Genomic DNA, 22,200 nt, shown 5'->3' with positions numbered 1-22,200 from the left:
CTTTATAGAGTGAACACATATGTTTCGTGAAGAACTCGTGAAAATCGCAACGATATTCTTCGATCATTCACGCAAGCTTCTTCGTTTCGCTGTTCGATGATTTTCTTTCTTCGAATGGGCCTAAGCTCGTTCTTCGAAATTCTCCTCGAACGAAACTTGAATTTTAGGTCGACGATAAATCATGTTACTAAATTATAATATGAACAGGGACATAGAATATGGACAAAGCTTGAGAAAGTTGCCCCGCAAAACTCGCGAATCTTCATCGTATCTTCTTAAGCAAATTTTTCTAAGAAAATCTTGTTACTTCGCGAAACACCAAATTCAAAATACTTGATATTCGTTTCTTATTTGTCTCTCTCCCTCTCTCTCTCTCTCTCTCACTCTCTCTCTCTTTTATCGTTCTCATGTTTTATACGAGCAACCACGCAATCTCGCGATTATCAGACTAGACCGCGCGGTCGACCGAGATTTACTTCGGTCCAACGCGCTTATATTATATTCTCGCATTCGTTTTCGCGCACACGCACATACACACACTCGTGCATACACATGGCGGGACGTCCGCCGTTTTGATTATGTACAGAATTATTTACAATGGTATACAGATTAGAGCGCGAATCGATCGCTCGGTCACAAACACGCTGGAGGAGACAGCTTTGATCACATCTTGATCGCACCTTGGTGATGATCGTGGATGTTCGGCAGTCGGTAGAAGATGAAGAACAGAACCAGTTTTTCTTTTTTTTTTTTTCTTTTTTTCTCTCTTTCTTAAAAACGCATCTCGACGAGCACTGCGTTTCGTGATAATTACGTAAATGCCCCGAAGATAACTAAATTCAGCGGCTCGCGGTCGCTGTTTGAATTTCGCGCCTCGAGACGTATTTGAAACGAAGAACGTTGAAGTTCTTTTTCCTTGATTGATCATCGATTTTCTTAATTTTCGTATTAATAAACAAAGATCATCGTGCTTCGCCGGTTGTCGGATTCAACTTCGTAAACGAACGAATTTTCCAACGACCAAGGCAAATCCTTGCGATCGTCAGCCGTAAGAGAAGACACCGGTAGGAGACGTTCGATTCTTTAATCTGCTGGTTTTTTCATTTGCACGGCGTTCCGTTCAATTCTCGAGAAAGATCGTTGCCGCGTTTGCTGCCAGGATCGATCTTCGAATAGCGACGAAAAGACCATTCTTCTTTCGTTTTCCTCGTGACCAGAGAGACGATCGATCGTTCCCCCTTGGTTCTCTTCTCGGTTTCTTGTATCTGGACACCTTGTTTCCCTCGACATCGCGAAGGCTTCCTCCGGAACATCTTTTCGCCTCTATCTCCGTTGTTCTTCGCTTGTCGTCCGTCTTCGTTCGAGAAGTGAAATTGAAAAGGACAAAAGAGGTTGTTCGCTAGGATTCTTTGGTTTTCTTCGTGCCACGAAAGCGGCCGATAAGCGAGAAAATAATCCGGAAAGAAGAATCGCGTCTCCTTCTACGCTCGTGTCGTCCGCTCCCCCTCCCCCTCCCATCCCCCCGAAACGAATCCTTTAAACGAAGATTTTTTTTTCTTCTTCTCATCGTTCTTCTGTTCTTTCCTTATACCATTCCTTTCCATTTCTTTTCTCTCTCTCTCTCTCTTTCTCTCTCACTCTTTCTGCTCGATGAATCGCGAGTTTTCGTGGTTATCGTAATTCGAACGACAATTTGGGTCCCGTAAACGGATTCCCAGAGGTATCTCGAATCTTTGGTTTCTCACCGGAAAAGTAGGAAATTGCTGACGCTCGAGGGGAAGGGATCGGTTGTATCATTCAAATTTTTCCATTTCTTTTATTATCTTCTCCGTGATAGATTCGTTCTTTCGTAGTTGCAATCTTCGACTTGGAGAAGATACGTAGAGTCGATGCGAACCATGACGTGTATGCGCGTAGGAAAGGAATTTTCTTCCTGGTATTTTAATGAATGAATTAATTAATTATCCTATGCACAGTTGAATTTGTCCCGACGTGGGAGAGAGAGACACGAAAGTAATTTTATATTTGTATTGTTTTAATTAAGCGACATTTCGACGAATAAGGGAGCTATCTCGCGAAAATTGTATTCGAAAATAATGAGATTTGCTGTCGCACAGTGTTTTCTTTCCGGTCTGTGTTCTTTGTCTTTCTTGTTTCTGTTCTCTCGTTTTTATTTGTATTTTTCCCCTTTATTTCTTGCTTCTCGTTTTATTCATTCAAGTTTGCATATTCAACGAGTGTCAAATGTCACGGCTCCTTCGAATATCTTCATTTTGCTTGTTCTTTCAATTTGTACTGATGACTAAGTTCGATCAAAGTAGCTAAAATATTCATTCTTCCACTTCCTTTGAATTTTAATATACTTTTAAAAATCTCCTCTTACGCGAATGCCAGTGATTAGAAAATTATTTCTCTTTCTTCCTGTTAGCATTACGTAATCATTAATTTTTCCTTCTAATCGTAGTCCTGTTTTGCTAACCATTTACTTACAGTTTCTCCGAAATATCTGCCATCGCTCTCTATCACTTTCCAAGCTCCCCTCGAAGCAAACTCTTGGAAAGTGCGATTTATCAACAGGGGCTATCATCGATTCTCCTTTTCACTCTTCTGTCTAGCAAACAACGAACCTTCCCATCTAATTTTTCTTCGCCGTGTTCGTTCAAAAACTTCGGTTCGCCATACGCGACTCAAAAAACCGTCCCGTGCAATGTTCAACTTTCCTTCATTCAAAAATATCTTCTTATCGTCTCTTTGCTCTGCACTGCGACCGCCGTGGAATCGGAAACAGAGGTTTCTCTGCATTCAAACTTTCATCATCTTCTTTCTCTTCGTCTTCAAAAAATCCACTAGACGCTTGGAAAAAATCTTCTTTTCTTTTTTCTTCGCTCATCTTCGTCGAGGTTAGAGAACAGTTTCTCTCGACCATCCTCTCGATCAATTCAAACTTCCATGTTTCTTCTCGATTTCTCTTCTGTGTCCTCCTTTGTTAGTTCGACAATTTGTTAGTCAGCTTCGCGTTACGAATTTCGCGGTTGGCCGTACGCGAAGCTGACCTCGCGTCATGGATAGTCCGGATGCATGAGATTGTACATGATCGCGAAGATCGTGCAGGCCGCGTATACGCCGAGGGCCACCCACCAGAGAAGCTGTTCGTGAAGCCGCTGCTCGAAGTTCTTCAGTACCAACAAACCGATCGTCAGACCCGCCAATGCACCCGTCAGATGCGCCACGTAGGAAACTGGCGGGCCTATTTGCTCGGCTGCGTATCTGTCGTAGATCGCGAACCCCACGTCTGCACTCGCTGAAAATGAAAATCGTTTCGTTTTACGTTTCTTCTATTTGCACGTCTATCAAGCTAATTGCTTACATAAGAGGAAGACGTGTCGAGTTGTCAGTGGATTATCGAGTTGTTGGGCGTGCGTTATCTGCTAATTTCTCTACTTAGGACTTTCCTACTTTTGAAACTCAGAATAATTTTAATTGGACAGAGTAGGCAATTGGATATCGAATCTCGGCAAGTAAAATACTGGACTAATTTTGAATTCCGTGTTTCAGCGTTACGTCGAGAATTAGAAAATTTGTCTGAGATTAACAGGATCGAGTCGGCAAGAAACTTGGAAAATCGTAGTGACGTTAAAGCAATACTGTGAAAACTGCAAAGCTCGTTTTACTCGCGTGTACAGTGTACCATTTCCTCCTGCTTCTGTCTTCGTTCCCATGCTACAAACACTTTCCGTACTTTGTCCTCTGTTTTAACAACACCAGCAAAGGGAAACCGGCAAGTTATATTAACACTGGAACTACCACACCAGTTAAATTGACTAGTTTTACAATTTTATTTTCGAATTCCTACTTCATGTTATATTTTGTCCCGTAATGACTTTCGCTACGACAACTAAAAGAATAATATAATGAATTTTATTTTGTTCTTTATGTATCCAAATTGAAAGTAATTTTGTATCAAGGCTATTTAAAGCAATACCAGTCAAAATGACTGGTACTTGTCAAAGTGTAAAAGGTTTTTGGTCGGTCAGGGTGATTTTAAATTCAACTTTTTTCAAACATGCTCAAGGCTTTTATCTTAGATCGCGTTTTAATCGTTTGTTCAATTATATCGATATAGATTTTACGAGCTTAAAGTGGATCTTGTATTATTCCATAAGCTTCTATTTAACGAATTTTTAATTTTTTACCTTCAAGTTATGAAAAAGTTCAGGAGGAAATTAAATCGGTTGAAAAAACTAAGCTCGAAGTTTGGAAAGATTTTTCACATTTTTCGTTCTTCAAAAGCTTTACACGTATGGCTTGAAAGTTTTCTATATAACTTTTTAAAGAAACGTATGAAGTTTTACGATCTTTGTTTTTTGAATATAATATATCCTTCTCTGTTGCTTAAACGAATTTCTCTATCCGTGTTCTAATATCGAAAAAGATACCGAAAGAAAATGTCGAAAACGTAAATTTTGTTCGAAATCTTACCGATTACAAAGATCCCTATTAATCGAACAATGCCGAACTCCATGTTATTATAATTGAGAAGGACGTTGGCTAAGTGAGCCGCGAGGAGGGCGTAAACACCGCCGCTTGCACCAACAAGGTACACGTCCGTGTCGAACACCGAAGTACCCAGAGAACCTGCAAACATAAAAAGAAAATGCATTTCTCGTATCAAATTATGCAAGTTACGGTAAAAATGTTATATTGAAACACCTATCTCATTGTTTGAAACAAACACTGATAAAGATTAGTTTTCAAGAACAACGAATATTTGCATCTCTTTGTAACGTTAATATTATATTTTCTCTTGAAATTCTAGATACGTTATAAAGAAATTTCCATGATATTTATAGAATAAAAAAGAGATTTCATAAAAAGAACAAATAAATGGAGGACTATTACTATTATTTGTTCTTTTCTATTTGCTGACACGAACTTGTTTTCCTTCAACATCTTGAAATCATCTTGTTAAAAATTAAAATCCTTGAAAATCTTGAAGATTCTACAAACTGTTTCGTCTCATGTATAACAAATTTAACACTTTCGCGAAACAAGTTGGCATGCACGCTACTGCACAAGTGTATTCTATTGTAGCAAGTTACACGGTGTAACAAAAGACCGCACGTCGTCGTTTCGCATGCGTGCGAAGCAACAGATGTTTCCGAGTAGGAAGCCGAAGGAAGAGCCGACAGTGGAAAACTGTGCTGTAGACAGCCAACTTACGACTAGTTTCGTCACGAAAATTCATAGTTTCAGGATGCTTACTCGGGACCATAATAATGATGATTAATATCAGAATGTTCTCGCGTCATTTCTTCTAATACGACGAAATTATTCAGGAAAAAGAAATTTTCAGTGGAAGATATTGTTCTACGTTTACTAATATTAAAAACCTCTAAACGAGAAACGATATTTTACAAACGAAATCGTTAAATGTCGACGAGAAATAGACGAGAAATTTATTGAAGAATTAAAGGGATCATCCACGTGGAAAATCTAACAGTGGATGCTTTATACCTCGAGTATGCCATCGCTCTAAAATTAGTAGTATAACACGGTAATAGTCAGACGTGGCGGAACCATCATATAGAAGCACTTTGCTTCATTTCTATCGTCTGGGCATGACTCTGGATAGGAGATTGACATGGAAACAACACATTATAGACAAATCGAAGAAACTCAAGGCTAAACTTAACAAATTTTACTGGCTCATTGGCCGTCGCTCCAACTTAAGCACTCAGAGCAAAATAATGCTATATAAAAGCCATACTAAAACCTGTTTGGACCTATGGGATCCAACTATGGGGAACAGAGAGTAACTCCAACATAGAAATCCTTCAACGATTTCAATCCAAAACACTAAGATCCTTAATAGATGCACCTTGTTATGTCACTAACGAAATAATCCACCGCGACCTCAAGATACCCACAGTCAGAGAAGAAATATACAAGTTCAGAAGCAGATATAACACAAGAGTCAACAACCATTAGTCACCCAACTATTTGACACGACGGACTAGATTCGCAGACTAAAAAGAAAATACCCTTTAGATTGAAGCATTAGATTCAACTAGAATCATAATATAAATATAAATAATATAGAATCATAATATAAACATAATATAAATTATTATACACCAAGTTATTGTACCACGCCAAATGAAGTCACTTAACATTCTCAACGAGAATTGATTGTAAATAGTCTACCAAATAAAAAAAAAATTTCTATCGTGTTCGAAAGTTTCTTTGTCATCTCCAACACCAAAATACTTTCCACTTATCCTTACAGAACTCACGTATCTCTGTAATATTTATTTTTACGTATTATTTTATGTATTATCTTTTTCGATCGTCTTATAGCTCAAGTGTACCGTCGTTCTAAAATCAGTAGTATACTATCGCGCTAGTCAGACATCGCGAACACGTCGTAAACAAACCATTTCTAGAAACTCTTCGTTTTATCTGTATCAGAAAATCAGTTGGAAAAAATCTGTTGGTGAAAGTCTGCTGGTGGTGGGAACAAGAAAGAGCGGACGAAGTGGCCGAAGCAGTAGCCAATTCTCCAGGTTCAGATCATTACAGCCTGCAACAGTTTGTCCGCAGAAATTATACTCCTTAACTTAAGAGCGAAAATAAACGAAAATTGGACAAAAAATAGAAATCTTCGTGCAAACCACGACCAACAACAATACAAAGCGACTCTTTCAAGAAGATTCTTATTCTACCAAGACACGACCAAGTCGTAATCTCAAGAATCCTAATGGGCCACGCGAAACTCGCTCGCCAATATCTTCTCAACAAAGAAGAATGTCCAACCTGCGAACTGTGCGAAGTTCATCCGACAGTAGAGCACATTATCATTCATCGCAGAAGACACGTCATGAATAGACAACGATTCAGCGTAAGATCCAGCTTGAGAGACAATTTAAAGGACAATGAACCGACCCAAAATCTACTGTGCTGCCTAAACCATACCAAACTGTACAACAAATTGTAAAGTTCGCTGTTGAGTCGTTAATAACCAAGGCAAATGCAACGTCGATGCAACAATAAGAATAATTGAAATAAAATCAATTTTCTCCTGATGCTAAAATATCGGAATATTCGATCAACCACGGGGATTAACAAACGTGCAATTATCTCATCCGCGAAACTTTTGGCTTTACGTACTATCCGACAATAATCTACTTCGTTCTACGAAACAACTTTAGAATTTAATTATAAAATTATTTACTAAGCTATTAATTTCACCTGCACTACTCGTGTGTTAGTCTAGTTCGATTGTGAAACATATAGGGAAAGAGAAAGAGAGAGAGAGAGAAAGGGAAAGAGAAAGAAAGGGACAGACATAGAGAATAGTAGCAGTAGTGGTAGTAATTAGCGAGTGACCTGTATCGTTCTGGGAGCTCCATAGGGTAGTGGCTCTGCTCACCACCATAAACCTCGTAAACTACCTGTGCATAGAGTTTCCTCCGGTTGGAAATCGGATATGTGTTTCTACCTTGGCAAGGAAACGTTCGCTTCACATCAGACTGGTTACTATCCGTATTAAGCAAATTACTTATCTCTAATGAATCGACTAACTATAACCGAGTTTCAGAGAAATTAACAATTTACGTATTACATACGTCCGACGAAAGAATCGGGTTTCATCGGGGAATTCGAGTTGGGGAACTTTATTCTTCGAAGGATAGTGCACGTTCGTATTGAATTATCGTACAGCTTCTATCGCTACGTATAATCCCTTATGGAGTTGAAGGTTGGAAGAGAAAGCGCAAATCGTTCGAGGAATTTAGTTTCAAAGTGTAACTTTAGAGACGAGAAGAAAGATAATAAAATGAACGTTGAGATAACTTTTTACGATGTAAATAAAATAACAGAGATAATGCGTGAGAAGGAAAATATTAAGAATTACGAATCTATCATCGAAGTTCCTTAAAATTATCGAAAATTAGAAATTACAACGAAATCTTACGTCAACGGAAATTATGTCTGCTTCGCTAGTATTAATAAAAGCTGTAATAAGGCAATTATGCAATTATTGCAACGTTACACAACCTGATCTGTGTCGCTTTGAAATCTTATTTAAGATAAAGACAAAGCGAAATGCTGCACGTTAAGACAAACAGAGACAAACGAATATTAATCCTTGGCTGTTTATCACGGTATCAAAATTCAGAAAGGGCCGTTACCATTAATCAACAGACTGTTAACGCTGCTAATAATGATAAAATAGTAAATACGATGGTAGTAACAACGGCTGGTTATAATTTACGGTATGTTATCATGCTACATCTGAATATAGATAACTCTATTAAAATTAAGTTCCCGTAACAGGTACCGTGGTTGGTTCCCGTGAGATGAGATGACTGGAGTTTGTCCAGCCACTATACATCGGGATTATTACTGAAAGAACGCCACCATAAAAATTGTCTACCCTTTGGGCTCCACGAATCTTCAAGCTTAATAATGATAAGATTAATTTCTTCGTACGAAATTCTACGTTACTCGACGTTAACGTCGATGAATAGGAAAAGATATCATTTGTATTTTGGCATTTTTACACTCGTACTTCTAACAGTCTGAAAGTCAATAAACTTTGCTCTCATTAATTTACTAAAGACAAGATTCGTGGTTTAGAATCAAGTTTCGTGGATTAGAATCTTAAATTAGAATAGATCCGGATATCGTACCTTCGAATATAAACGTACTGAAATGTTACCATATCCGAGGAAGCCGCGGGATATTAAAAGACGTTTGAAAATAAAATTTCATTCTATCAATGAAGTCGATGGGCGTCGATGCTCGTCAATTTTATTTTTACGCGCTCGAGGTATTATGTATTATTAAACGACTTTTATATTTCCTCGCCTTGTTCGTCTATTTTTTTTTCTTTTCGCAATAATAGTTCTTGGACCTGAAACACGTGCAACAGGTGCAAAGTATCAACTACGAGCGCCGCAACCAATAGCAAAAAAAAAGTATGAAGAGTGTCGGTACTTGGATCGTCCTATGGGGACTCTGCACACACGTGCAACGTCCACGATTGTATTATCGGTTTTCCGTCCAATAGAAAAATTGATAAGTCCAACAGTTTGTTAAGCAGACTATAGAGATACATTAATCTAATGACATATTAACATACGCAAGACAAATATTGTAACATTCAGATGTTCGAAATCATTTAAGTAATCTTTTTGATAGTAAAAGGCGATTTTAACGCAACATCTTACGAAAGAGAAATTTTTACTTACGACATTCTTTTATTTACGGATCTGCAAAGTAAATTATATACTTATACATGTAAAGACTAAAACTGATCTAACTTGAGTAACTAATTTGTCTTTATTATCTATCAGTTCGATAATTATACGAGTTTAACTATTTAACGATGATAGAAGTTTATAGCAGACAGATTAAAAATACACATAAATTGGAAAAAGGGGAAATTCGCTGGAGCACTAGTTTCGTTTAAAACCACGTAATCGGAAGATACGTCTAAACGATAGAAAAAAATGAACCATAGTATGGAACACCGTGCTAACACGAACTAATGATACGAAGAAACGAACGTAGCAGAAAAAACGAGTTCTTCTCGTTGCACTTCGCTCGTTTTCACCAGGGCACCAACGAATCCTATTACCGAATCTGTAAAAGGGAAACGTTTGAAAATTTTCTTACGCGTACCACTCCACCGTCTCAAGGATCCGTGGCTGCATTCAGCCGGAGAACTGTGATACCGAGAGGAAAAATGCGGGGTAAAAGCGGGGTGGAATAAAGAGGAGAAGGAGTTGCAAAGACAGCCGATGCGTCTCGTATTGCTCGGCAGGAGAAAATAGAGCGCGCATTTAGAAGGCGAGTGCAAGCACGTCGATGCATTCGTAAAGAGGGACACGGAGGTAATGGAAGCCGAGAGCTGGGGTCCGGAAACCTGGGAACCAACCCGGAACCTGCATGCCCGATTCCGCCGCAAGAACGATATATTTTAACCTTCAATGAAAATTCCACGAGAATGCGTCTGATTAAACTGGAAGGAAATTTAAATCCACTTTTATTTAATAGAATGGGAATTGATTTTATTGTGATCGATTCGATCGACGATGGATTATCGATTTTGTTCATTAAAGCGCTAAACGCTAATGCAGTTGGTTGTAAGTTGGGTCTGCGACATTTTTACCTCATTCGTGGGCGTTAACGATACTTCATCCATCAACGATCAAGTTAAGTCAAGTCGTTGATTAATTAAGCGCAGTAATTGTGTAAAAATAATTGCGTATTACAACAATAGATACATATTATGGATACATATAGTAGATCGCAGGCACGAAGAAGAAGTTGCACGATTTGAGAAGAGATACTTAGTTACAGTGCTATGGAATATTTCAAATTCTTCGAAGTTCGTGAAATTATAGAACGTAGATGGAAGAGGAGATACTAAGGAAAAAGTTATAGGAAATTTTCCGAATTGCTTTTCGCCATGTGAATTCAATGGAATTCAATAACGTAAAGTGAGTGGGAAGAAGTTACAAATGAGTCTCTTATCCTCTTCCTCCTGATTCTACGGACAAGTCAGAATGTGTAGAGTATGAGCATATTTCCCTCTTATCGTTGTTTCCTGGGCTCGTGGCGAATCGACGGGGACAAGGAAACGAAGTAGTTTTCGAAGTTTGCGGGAGAAGGGAGAAACCAGTGGCACGTAAACAGTCTATAGTCTATGGCTCTGGGGAAAACGAAAGGAGAATGTATTGGCTGCCGTCCGGGACTCCTGATCTAACTGCTCGTAATAAGAAAGAGTAGCGATAGAGGGAAACTGTATTTTAGAGATGTCGAGGTAGTATATGGCGAATAATTTTCTAGTCTTAATAAAAATTGAAGTAATTGTCTTTCGGCGTGAAGGATTTTTGTAGCAGGTACTAAGAAATTAATAAAATAACTCGGTATCTGCATTTAGGTTTTTGAATTCAATAAAAGAAAGATTAAAAACGGGGACACAAGGACGCGAGTCGAGGGAACGTTAACGGGTTTTGGTACGAGGGTTGTACAAATCACTTTCATTGCGAAATCTGTCATTGTCGTTGTTAAATAAGTAGCTAGCGAACGAAGGGACATATTTTCAATGTATTTTTAATTAAAAAAAAAAGTAAATAAGTAAATTGCAAACAGCAGGAAACAACAGAAAGCATTGAAATTAAAAATATTCCGCAGCAAGAAAAATGATCGCTTAATCTTTCTAAAAACCGGAGATACCTGGTAGAAATATAAAAACGTAAAAATAATAGGAATTTTTATTCCATTAAAAACGGGTAGACCAGTTTGAAATAACATAGCATAATATACCTAGCTATTCATATTCTCCCACCATCTATCTTGCAATACGCTCATTTTACCGCACCGAATGTCAAAATTCTAAACTGTATTGTACGCGTATAAGCCAGATGCGACCAGGATTACGAAAGTGATATTAAAGAGGAGCGGAATAAACGGAGGCTGAATACGAAGGGAATTTTCGATGGTGTTAGGTCGTTATCGAAACAACACACACCGAATATTGTTCATCTTCTATAAGCCCCCTTTTCTCTGTTTCTCTTCCACCTTCCACGAGTCTTCCACCTTCAACGTCGTTGTTTCTTTTTCGTCTTTTCATTGTTCCATTTACCCCGCTTAATTCTCATCCCTTTCGCGCGAAACTTTTCCACGTTTTTTGGATTATTTTATCGGCTCCACCATTCGCCCATCCTATTTTCTTTTCGTGCTTTTTAATAAACTTTTATATCGTTTGCTCTATCCGACATTCTTTTTCTTTACGCTTTACGCTTCACATCAACATATTACATTTCATTGCTATAATAATGGAATATTGTTTTCTACTAACTGTACGCCAATTTAACTACATATTCTTGTTAGTTTTCTTATCTACGGTTTTTCTATCCAAATAAGCTCTTCATCCCTCGCTATTTCTCCCATGCTATTCGATTTTCTCGGTTCGTTAGTTCGTCTCGAAGCTTCCCTTTTTAGTTCTTCGTGTCACTTTCCACGGACATGTGTTGTTACTATTTAGATTTAATTATCGTAATTAGTTTATCGTAAACGTTTGAGTAGCAACAAGGAGACAGCTTCGATGTTTCAATCGCATTTAAGCGATAGGTAGATCGATAAATAGGTAGATAGACAGGTACAAATTTTTACGTTTCATATTCAAAAATGCAAAAATTGATTACTACGAATATTGTTTGACTATAAATTTGTAGAACGTTTAAAAAAGCGACTCGACTCGATTGATTTTGAGTTGATATTCGTTGGCTCTAGCTTCTTATCGCAGCGGCTTCTTTATTACATTTTAGCAATTAATTCGATGTTACATAGCAATAACGCATAACGTATTTTACGTAGTATCCGTTTTTAAATTTGTAATTCTACTCTGCTCGACGAATGATAAACATAAGACGAGTGTATAATAAAAAGGAATACGGTATTGACATGGAAGTATGAAGCGCGAGTTACAATGACTCCTCCTCTATCTTTAAACAAACACGGCACAGAGAAAAGATAGCTCGCAACAAAAGATGAAAAACAGCGGTTGCACCGGAGAAAGAAAATAAAATCTACTCGATACGTCGGACTTTCTTCTCCAGTTTCCTGTGCGCAAGTTTATGCCGTTGCTTGGAATTTTCAATTTTACGCTTCCTGATGAGCAAATATCCGAAGTACGATGGAAAATCGATGATGGCGTTCTCCTGGCAGAAAATAGCATAGAGATTCGCCAGCTACTATACAACTGCCACGGTATTATGTATGAAACGCGTTTTGCGGAAGCCTCCAAGCAAACAAGCTTACTTCGAAACTGGATTTTTTTACGATTTACGAAATTTAAAATTCCAAGCTGATCATTCGTTGTTACGATAAAATATTTCTAATTTGACAATTATTCGCTGAATACGATTGTAATTTTTCTTTTTTATCACAACGTCGTAAAGTTTTACCACGTTTTCCATTGTTAACGTTTATTTCGTCTAAGCAACTTAAATAAATATCGTAGAAAGTTCAGGGGAAAAGTTCTGAGAGGATTTACGTCTAAACATCGAATCGATGACGAATTACTCGGTAAAATGCCAAATCCTTATTAAACGAAAATTTCCTATGCTCTGCTTCCACGCATGCATTTTTTAATCGTATTACGAACGTACGTATTATGAATTGTATTTTTGCAAAATTCATTACTATTTGTCAAAGTAATACGGCCAGGTAGTGTGAAACGAAAATAAACGAATTGAAATAATAATGAACACCGATAGCGATAATTAGTATTGGTCGATTAAAAATTCATTATTCGAGCGTATCCCTTTAAGGATAATGAAGCCATCGGGTAAAAGCATGGAAATTATTTTTCGCATTACTCTCGTGTTAATATTATAAATATGACAAAAAATTATGTATGCACAAACGGAACAAAGTAACATTCCAACGGACCCTGCTTTAAAATATTACCGACGATATTTGCAATTCATGAACATGTATTACACACATCGTAGGGGAGCGTAAAAACGAATACGAAGGAGGGAGGGGGAATGGAAACGACGAAACTGCGGAGGAGATTAAAAAGCTCGATAAAATTAACACGAAACGGTAAGGATGACAGGGATAGAAAAAAAAAATTGATCAAATCAACGGGAGCATCGACCAGAATAAAGAACAATAGCGCACGCAAACCGAAAGAAGAAAAAGAGGAGGAATACTACGGAACAAATAGAATGGCATAGGTCGAACGAATGCCTGAAAATCCAATAAAAGAGAAAAGAAGCAAAAGAAAAAAAAGAAAAGACAAAGACAAAGGATGAAATAGAGTACAACGATTCGCTGAGAAAAAAAGGTGAACAAAAGAGAAATAGGGAGGGAGGGGGAGGGAGAGAGAGAGAGAGAGGAAGTAGAAGAACGAAAAAGCGGTCGATTTTCCGTATTTTAAATCAAAATTTACAATCTTTGGAATTTTTCTCGCGATCTCTACTTCGAGCAAATTATATTTCGCTTTTCTAACAGAGAACAAAGAGACCATAAACAAAGATCTTTACGACATTAATTTCCAAAGTTAGTTTCTTCGGAGCTTTTAAGATTGCTAAGATATCTTTACTATACAATTGAGATCGGTACGTACCATATTTTGCAATTTTTCCAATACGGTTCCGCTTTAAAAACAGGCTCGATATTCTTTGAAATAAATGGCTGCCTCTACTTTTTTTAACCAGCGAACGACGATAGAAAAATTTGATCGACGCGTTCCATTTGAACCGCAAATTAATATCACGAGAATATTACGTTGAAAAATTTAATGAACACGTCGGAACGTATCTTGGTTAACGACAGAAACATCACGATCACGGTTAAGCGATATAACGCGTATAACCATTAAAAATAATAACAATAACAAAAAAGAACGAAAATAACGAAATACGTTTCTAAAAACTTGAATCGTCTAATAATTCCATCGACGTTGAATTCAATTTCGAAAAGTCTATTACATCAAAAGCGAAACGGTACCTGCTGCACGATGAGAAAAAAGGGTGATCGAACAGTCGTCTAAAGGGAGACGAGGGTGTAAATTAGCGAAAAGGTAAGCTGGAGGGCAAATAACGGGCACTGAAGGGTTTCGAGGAAGGGAAAGGCTAGACAGACGGCCGTCTAGCATCGGGGATACCGTGGTCTCTCGTTGTGCATGCAAAATGCATCACGCATACGGGAACGTTCCGCGACGACATGCAGATACCGTCGTATAATTGTCCGTGTCACGCAATCGGCACGGCGCCGGTGATTCTGCGACACGAAGTCTCGCTGCCAATTCGAAAGCGGGGCCGTTGACGGAACGAATGAAATTACGTGGAAATTAAGCCGGTTTATCTCGAAATTATTCTCTCGGCATCGCTTTCTTTCCACCTTTCTAAGAATTTCGAATTTCTTTCTTCCATTGACCGGAACTTTCTGGCGCCTCGAGCTTCTTGCACAATTATCTAATACCGTGTTAGTTATTAGCGAAACTGTACAAGTTGCAAGTTAGATTTTATGATACGATATCGATCAATTTTCCTGGGTAACGAGACGAACGAACATCTTTGAGTATTTGTTATCATTTTTATATCTAATCTTTGATTATCGCGTTTGGGGTAAGAGCGCAAAATTATCGAATAATAGTTGGTAACCTATGACGAAGTTGTACTGTAACGAGCCACTCAGTAGATAAATGATAAACGTGTTTGTTGCATAGTATAATTAATTCAATAAAAGAGGTGTTCTCGCAGGCTAAAAAACATTTAATTCCGTAAGGAATGACAGGAAAGCAGGTGGCTAAGTCGTTGGAAAAATTCAAGGAAGCTACCCGGAAAGCTATATTTTACAGTTTCTATGTAAAGTACATCTCTATATAATCTTCATTCTAGAAATTATTCAGAATAATTAAATTATGTGAGCGATCGTACGTTAGACGATAATTAAATTTCATCTATGAATGCATGAAGTGCAAAAAACCTGCAAATTGATCGATCGTAAAGAAGAGTAAGTGAAAAAGGAAAAAAAGGAAGAGAGAAGCGAGGTAAAGGCGATAGACGCCGTTGCACTTGCTTAGTTACAATCGCATTACATCGGCGCGACCGCGATGCATACGAAGTAATCTCGTCGCGGTGGCCTCAGACAAGCTGTCGCCGCCTCCTGTTCACATGGAAAGCTACGAAGGCTCCGGAGAAAGCCAGTAGGGACGACTACTTCAGAGGGGACCTTCCGAGAAAAGACGAACGAGGAACGGTGCCGCTTTATTCTCATTACGCGATTCAATATTCCGAGGTAACCTTCTCGCCTGGTCTATGATTAAGCGAAGCTGCAAAATGAAAATTTCGATAGCTCTGTCCTGTCTGATAAATCCAGCCTTTTTTCCCCTTTCTTGATCGATGTAAATTGAGACGTGGAAAATTGGACGAGCCTCGAAGCGTGAATAGACGTAAACACGTAAGAAGTTCTCTTTGTTAAAGCGAGATTAGAATTTATCATTGAATTTACGATCTTTACAGGATCTCAACTTCTTGTTTCTTGTATGGTTGGATATGCGTTATAACGTAGCTGTAAAATATAGCTTTCCGGACAACTTTCTCAAATTATAGGTTTATAGCGTTAGCGTAGATCGTTTTTTCTTTTTACATAAGAGAAACAAGTTTGGTATGTGACAAAAGCGCGCGTTTCTTCTTGTCTATATCACTTTCGTATTTCCGTCGTATTGTTTTCGAAAGGTTAAACAATTTCCAGAAAACAGGACGAACAACCAGTCGATTTTAATCGTTCGTAACAAACTTGGCATTTTCATCAAAACTAACTATGCGAAAGATACGACGAAACAAACGAAATACGTACGAATGTCTAATTCCATCGCGTACATATGGTCCATCCAATTACACGTCCTTTTTCGCAACTCCAAAAATCCCCCGCCAAAAAATCTTTCCTCGTTCGCTGTTACCCGTTCCTCTGTTCATTTCTCTCTCGTAATTCCGAGTCACCACAGTTGGTTTCGTTTCCAGTTTCCGGGCATAGCGGAACGTTACGATCCCCCGGCATCTACGTTGTCCGATGTATCCCGGACCTCCCAGCGGGAGTTTATTATTCATGCGCCCTATTTTGCAACGTTTTACTTTCATGACTGCTAATAACCCGGGATCCGAGTCTAATCGAATTTATGCAAATGGCAATTAGGTTTACACGAATGTGCGGCCCTTGCTTCTCGTCCTGATACGTGTACCAACGGTACACGCGTTTCTACGGATATACACGGATACACGAGAAACGCGCGTGCCTCCCTTTTCTCTCTCTCTCTCTCTCTTTCTTCCACCCTCTCTCCGTGCTTTACACGCGACAGGGACGAAATAATGGAAAGAGAGAGGAAGGAGAAGAGAGTGAGCGAACGAGAATGGCGACGCAACATGCTCGAAAAGGGTGACAGAGGGGAAACGAGGGATGATCGGAGGGTGGTGAGATGGAGGGGGAGGGGAGAGTAAAAACACGTTCCATGCTGGAAAATCCCGAAACACGGCAAATGGAAAGAGGGACAAATTGTGTTACAGAGAAGAAATAGAGTCGCGCGGCCTGGCAGTTGCAGCTGCGCTTGCAACGGCATTTATATGGGTGAGAATCGCCGAGTGATTTAAATTCAGGAATATTGTTGCCAGCATTCTGTAGCATTACTGCATTACATGCCGGCGCATAATCGCGCGTGCAGCTATCGACAAGCCTCGGCTTGGCGAATGCTCGGCGCGTTAAATGCACTTGGACCGAGGCTCTCGTTTAATCGCATTTTGTTGACAACGGATAACGTTCTCTCGTCGTTTCCTTCCTTTTATTCTCTCCACGCATTCGCTGCCTCTCTTTACATCTATTTTTCGTTCGTTTGCTTCAATTCGAACGATGTGCCGTTCGACGTGCTTCTTCTCTACCTGTAGACGCGTAATTACGATTATTTCCGAATTAGTACGCACGATACGATTTAAATAGTTAGTTTAAGATATCGTGTTTGATAAAGCTCGGACTCTTTGAGAATGGGTTAGCCGACTTTTAGCGATTAAGAGACTGGTCTCGAGATATAACGTTCTTTCGAAGGATTTTATCGTGCAGAAGTATCTCTGTTGGAACTGGAAATATTTTTGAAAAAAACATCCAAATAGTTAAATACAAGATGCTTGTATTTAATCTTTTGTTATAACGATGTCCGAGAATTAATCGAATACGAATGTGACGAATTTCCGTATTATCGAACGCATGAGTTTATATCAATTAATCCGGAGTCTGACAGTTCTGAATAAACTAAACGAGTCGTCAACTATGTAATCTGTTAAACGTATTAAATGAACTGTCAATAATAATTGTCGTATTTACGAACGTTTTTAATCCATACCTAACGCATAGCAAAGTGTAATTTTGGGAATACTGTCGCTAAATCGAGACGAGAAATTCCATTTACCCATAGAAATAAAATTTTGCGATTTGCAACGATTACTTACCGGCAAGAACTCCAGCCATGTAAACCGCCGCGATCCTCAGACTTCCGTGAACCATTTCCAGGGGAAGTCCCACGACCACCTGTACTCCTAAGTTAAATAGTAGGTGAAGCCACCTGAAATTCAAGCGCACATCCTCGTGAGACGGTAAATTTCATTCAGAGTAAAATGAGAGATTAATTACAGAAAAAGCGTAGTGGAAGAAGAATTTGCTTGGTTTCAAAGACGTTAAATTTTTTATTCTAAATTTTGTCACATTTTGCGGAGGTTTAAAAATATGGCACACACAGTGTGTTTATAGACGTGCAATTTTTATGTCATTTATTGCGTAATTTTCAGATAAGACGATATTACAAGATATATCAAATATTGATAAATGAGATAATATGTCTCATATTTAAAATGACATAGCATTAGTATTTTCGCGTGTTTGAAAGTTTTTCATTATGCCTAATTCTAAACCGTGTTATCGAAATACTGGAATCTGATGGCTAAGAGAAATTATAATCTACTTAGCAGGCGAGTCTTTATTGCGAGTAATCATCGGCGTGGCGCAAACCTGCATTAGCAAGATACACAGGTAGCTAAGAGATTTATTTCCATGCTCGATCTTTCTAATAACGCGAACTTTGTTTGGAGAGCAAACTTACTTCCAAATCGAAAACCCGCAATACCACTGAAATTTAGCTGACATTTAATTTATGAATTGGAGGGTTGAACGAACGTTCGGAAAATTTGTGCAAAAGCACGTAAGTTCCTTCGTAAGTTACGAATCTTACGATTAAAAGAAACGCTACATTTTTGAATCGTGTAATATCCTTCTTCGGACACTCTTAATTTTTTTTTGCACTGTAAAAGAAGAACTAACAAAAAACAACGTTATTTATTCTAGAAAAGAATCCCCAAATTATTCTTCAAATTCGGCAGATTCGGATTAATCGTAAATCAACGGTTCCAACACCTCGGTAAGGGCTATACTTGATAGCTTTATCGCCAGCCTAACTCGCTACAAGTGTTAATAGACACTCGCAGGTGATTATTAATCCGTACCTCTTAAATTAAGGGAGACAAACGACTATCTTGGCTCACACTTTACTCGACGAAATGGCGCTCGAGATCCGAGAGCAGCGAATTAAAATTACCCTTCTTCCGAAGGCGCGTACGCAACTTAGGGGAAAGATAAAAGCGGAAGTGGAGCCGAAGGAACGATAGGATCGGCGATGCTTCCTGGAAAATTCGGCTCGCCGTTCCACGACTATCGCAATGACAACGGTGGACGACGAAATTAAAGCAATTATGAATTTTATCTTGGCGACGCCTTGGAAACTTTCGCCGCGAGAAGAGAAGATGATCGAGCTTATCTGCTCCGGTTGGCAGCGCGGGAACGCTGTACGAGATAACATTCGTTTGACGCGATTCACCCAGTTTCCCTTCGTCTCTCATATTCAATTCCCAATTCGACCATGTTGCAATCTCTTTCTCAACTCGTCCGTAGCTTTCGCCAACTAATTACAACGAAAAGACGAACGCGTAATCTCGTTGGAACGAAAGATGCCGGCTACACCGAGTGCCTCGCCAACTCCGTCCGTTTAAAAGATCCTCGTTGTGTCGACGATAACGAACGAAACTATTGCTCGTAAAAAGAAAATCATATCGTGCCTGCACGAAGTACAAGCTTGGTTTGTTACGCTCTGTGAATTATTCGTGTGATTTTCTTCGGTTTATTTATATTTATACAATAGCAAGTTGAAAGAGCACCAGAATTTCTACAAATTTCTTCATCGCGCTGTGAAACGCGTCGTTCTGACAATCACGATTACAGATAATTCGTAATAAGCGTTATACTAGTTGATATTTGTTGCATTCTCAACAGCGCAGTTCTCGAAAGTCGAATAAACAATCGTATCTGTCCTGCTTCTTTCGAAGCTGCTTGTTTCTCATCGTTTTATAAAAATCAGTAACGTTAACAGCTATTTGGACAACTCGCACTATGAAATGTTTGCGACTACGCAAAGTATCGTCACGTAATTTTACAAGCAAGCGTTTTCTTATCAGATTCACACCGATTCACACGAGATTTGATATACGTACTTGGACCTAATTAATTAGTACGTAGATGCTGTAATAGATACAATAGTGCGCCAATGCTTTTCGTAGTGACTGTAGTTGTAATATTTGAAAAATGACGACTGAAACCTCCACCGTGATCGACTCGATCCATCGTTTTACGAGACCTTTCGCTGGGAAACTTGTCGATTGTCGTCGGAAACAGCGCAAAAGCGAACTAATACGTTAAATGTGAAAGTAGGGAAGTTTCAGTCAAACATTTCGTTGATTTTACGACGATACGAAACGTTTGCCTTCTTACCACGGCATATTCCTTCTATATACGTTCTTTGCTGAAACTTGGAACGACTCTACTTTCTCCTGGCACCGCTTTAGTATTTCAAGCAGACCGTTTTTCCGTTAAAAGCCTGTCGGCTCGGCTTTGCTTCTTTCCTATTCGCCGAGTGCGTTCGCGAAGAACCGTTGGAATTCCAGCAGGCGGTTTCGCGGTGACCTAATCACAGGCTGTCTGGCTGGATTTGCGTGGCACACGTTCCGAAGCGAGACGAGAAAACGGCGCCCGTGAACTTGTTCGAGAGCGTCTCGATCGCATTCTTCGGCGCGTCGACCGCGTTGCGAAACTAGACGCGCGACGACGATGCTTCAGACTCGTCGAGGATGCAAACAGCGCGCTTAATAGGCTCACGTTTTAGTCGGTCGACTCGATTTACGGATCAGCCAGCTGAACTCTGTTCTCCAGTTTCTCTCGTCGTAGTTAAGATGCGTTTAGACCAACCGAGCGGATGCTCGTTCTTAGCCCACTTTACTTCGAATTAAAGTGTAAACGAGCGTTCTTTCGCCGTTTGGCAATTGCTCGCCGAATGGAGAATCGAACATCCAAATGCTCTAAATTGCTACAAAAGTACGTGTTCGATGGTCGCGAATAGACCGCGGATTTCTCTGCAAATTTATATTTTCGAGAATATATTTGTAAAATTAAAACCTCGGTAGAAAGTCGTTTTCTCTGCTTCGGTATTACACGAAGCGCTATACTTTGGATTTGGATATTTTATGTACATTTCTCGTAATTTTGCATCTATATAAATTTCTTACAAATGCATAACAATCCGTAGTGCAGTTACAAATGAATTTACGAACAGATTGCACGATAAGCGTTTACGTTTAACGAGCACGTTGGTCGTTTGGTCTGATCGTAGCTTAAACCTTGTCTTCCTGCAAACGTTTCATACGTATTACTGTTTATTAAAAATTTGGAAGCTTTGAACAAATTTAATCAGAACTCATCGCAACGTTTATGAATCTATCCTCGAGTATCACAGGCTGGGATAATAGCAAATAAACGAAACGCCATTTATATAAATTCACAGATATTTCTGCACACGACTAATATTTTCGCGAACCTAAAAGCCGCACGAAATTCCAAACGAAATTCCACCAAACAAAATAGCCAAGCAGAATAAAACATCAAGGAAACGACCTACTTTTTCATCATCCTTTAACACCTTGACTTTTCCACGTTTCAAGACGATTTGAAGAACGTTCGTGGTAAAAATGTGACGTTTCCAGCTGCATGGAACAATTCCACAAATGCACACAGAGAGAAGGAGAGACAGAGAGAGGGAGAGAAAGGGAGAGAGAGAGAGAGAGAGAGGGGTGAGCGGAAGGATACGTAGGCATCAATTCGTCGAAAGTACGCAATCCACGAAATGGAGCATGCAAAAAGGAAGTTGGAAGGCTGTTCGCTGTCTAGGACAGCTCGGATAGAAGGAGGGTAGAAACGATAAGACAAGAGGATAGATACCCTCGCTTTGCGATGGAAGGAAAGACCGCCATCCGTCATTCGTATTCGCGAGATAGAAATTTCGATCAGGCAGGATCATCCTTCAGCTGAACTGAGAGCCGACAATCCGGTGTAATTCGTCCACTAAGACAATGACGGAGAATTCGTCTAATTGCTATCCAATTAACTGAAACCGCTACCCCCTTCTGCGCTCCCTCAACTTCCTCTGAATTCTTCCCTCTTCTGTCTAGAAACGTTTCGTGTGTCGTGACTCGAATAATATCGTCGTTTAAATGCTAAAACGCTATTAACGCTGAAACGCACGGATTTTACGTA

At 39.2% G+C, this 22,200-nt stretch overlaps 1 protein-coding gene across 1 annotated transcript in view; it reads right to left on the bottom strand.

Moving 5' to 3' along the window:
- Positions 1-2,822: 2,822 nt before the first annotated feature.
- stet (stem cell tumor) overlaps positions 2,823-22,200 on the bottom strand; it is a 498,916-nt gene continuing 479,538 nt past the window's right edge. Inside the window, exons 8-10 of the mRNA XM_069132627.1 lie at positions 18,021-18,133; positions 4,480-4,635; positions 2,823-3,301 (exon numbers count right to left, since the gene is read on the bottom strand). Coding sequence (XP_068988728.1) covers positions 3,060-3,301; positions 4,480-4,635; positions 18,021-18,133 — 511 coding nt within the window. The 3' untranslated portion in view covers positions 2,823-3,059. The remainder of the gene's footprint in view (positions 3,302-4,479; positions 4,636-18,020; positions 18,134-22,200) is intronic.

This window comes from Bombus flavifrons, chromosome 3 (assembly GCF_040668555.2).
Source record: "Bombus flavifrons isolate JBK064 chromosome 3, iyBomFlav1_principal, whole genome shotgun sequence".
Classification (NCBI taxonomy): domain Eukaryota; kingdom Metazoa; phylum Arthropoda; class Insecta; order Hymenoptera; family Apidae; genus Bombus; species Bombus flavifrons.
Note: the sequence above shows the minus strand (reverse complement) of the source record. Positions and strands in the feature narration are given on the sequence as shown.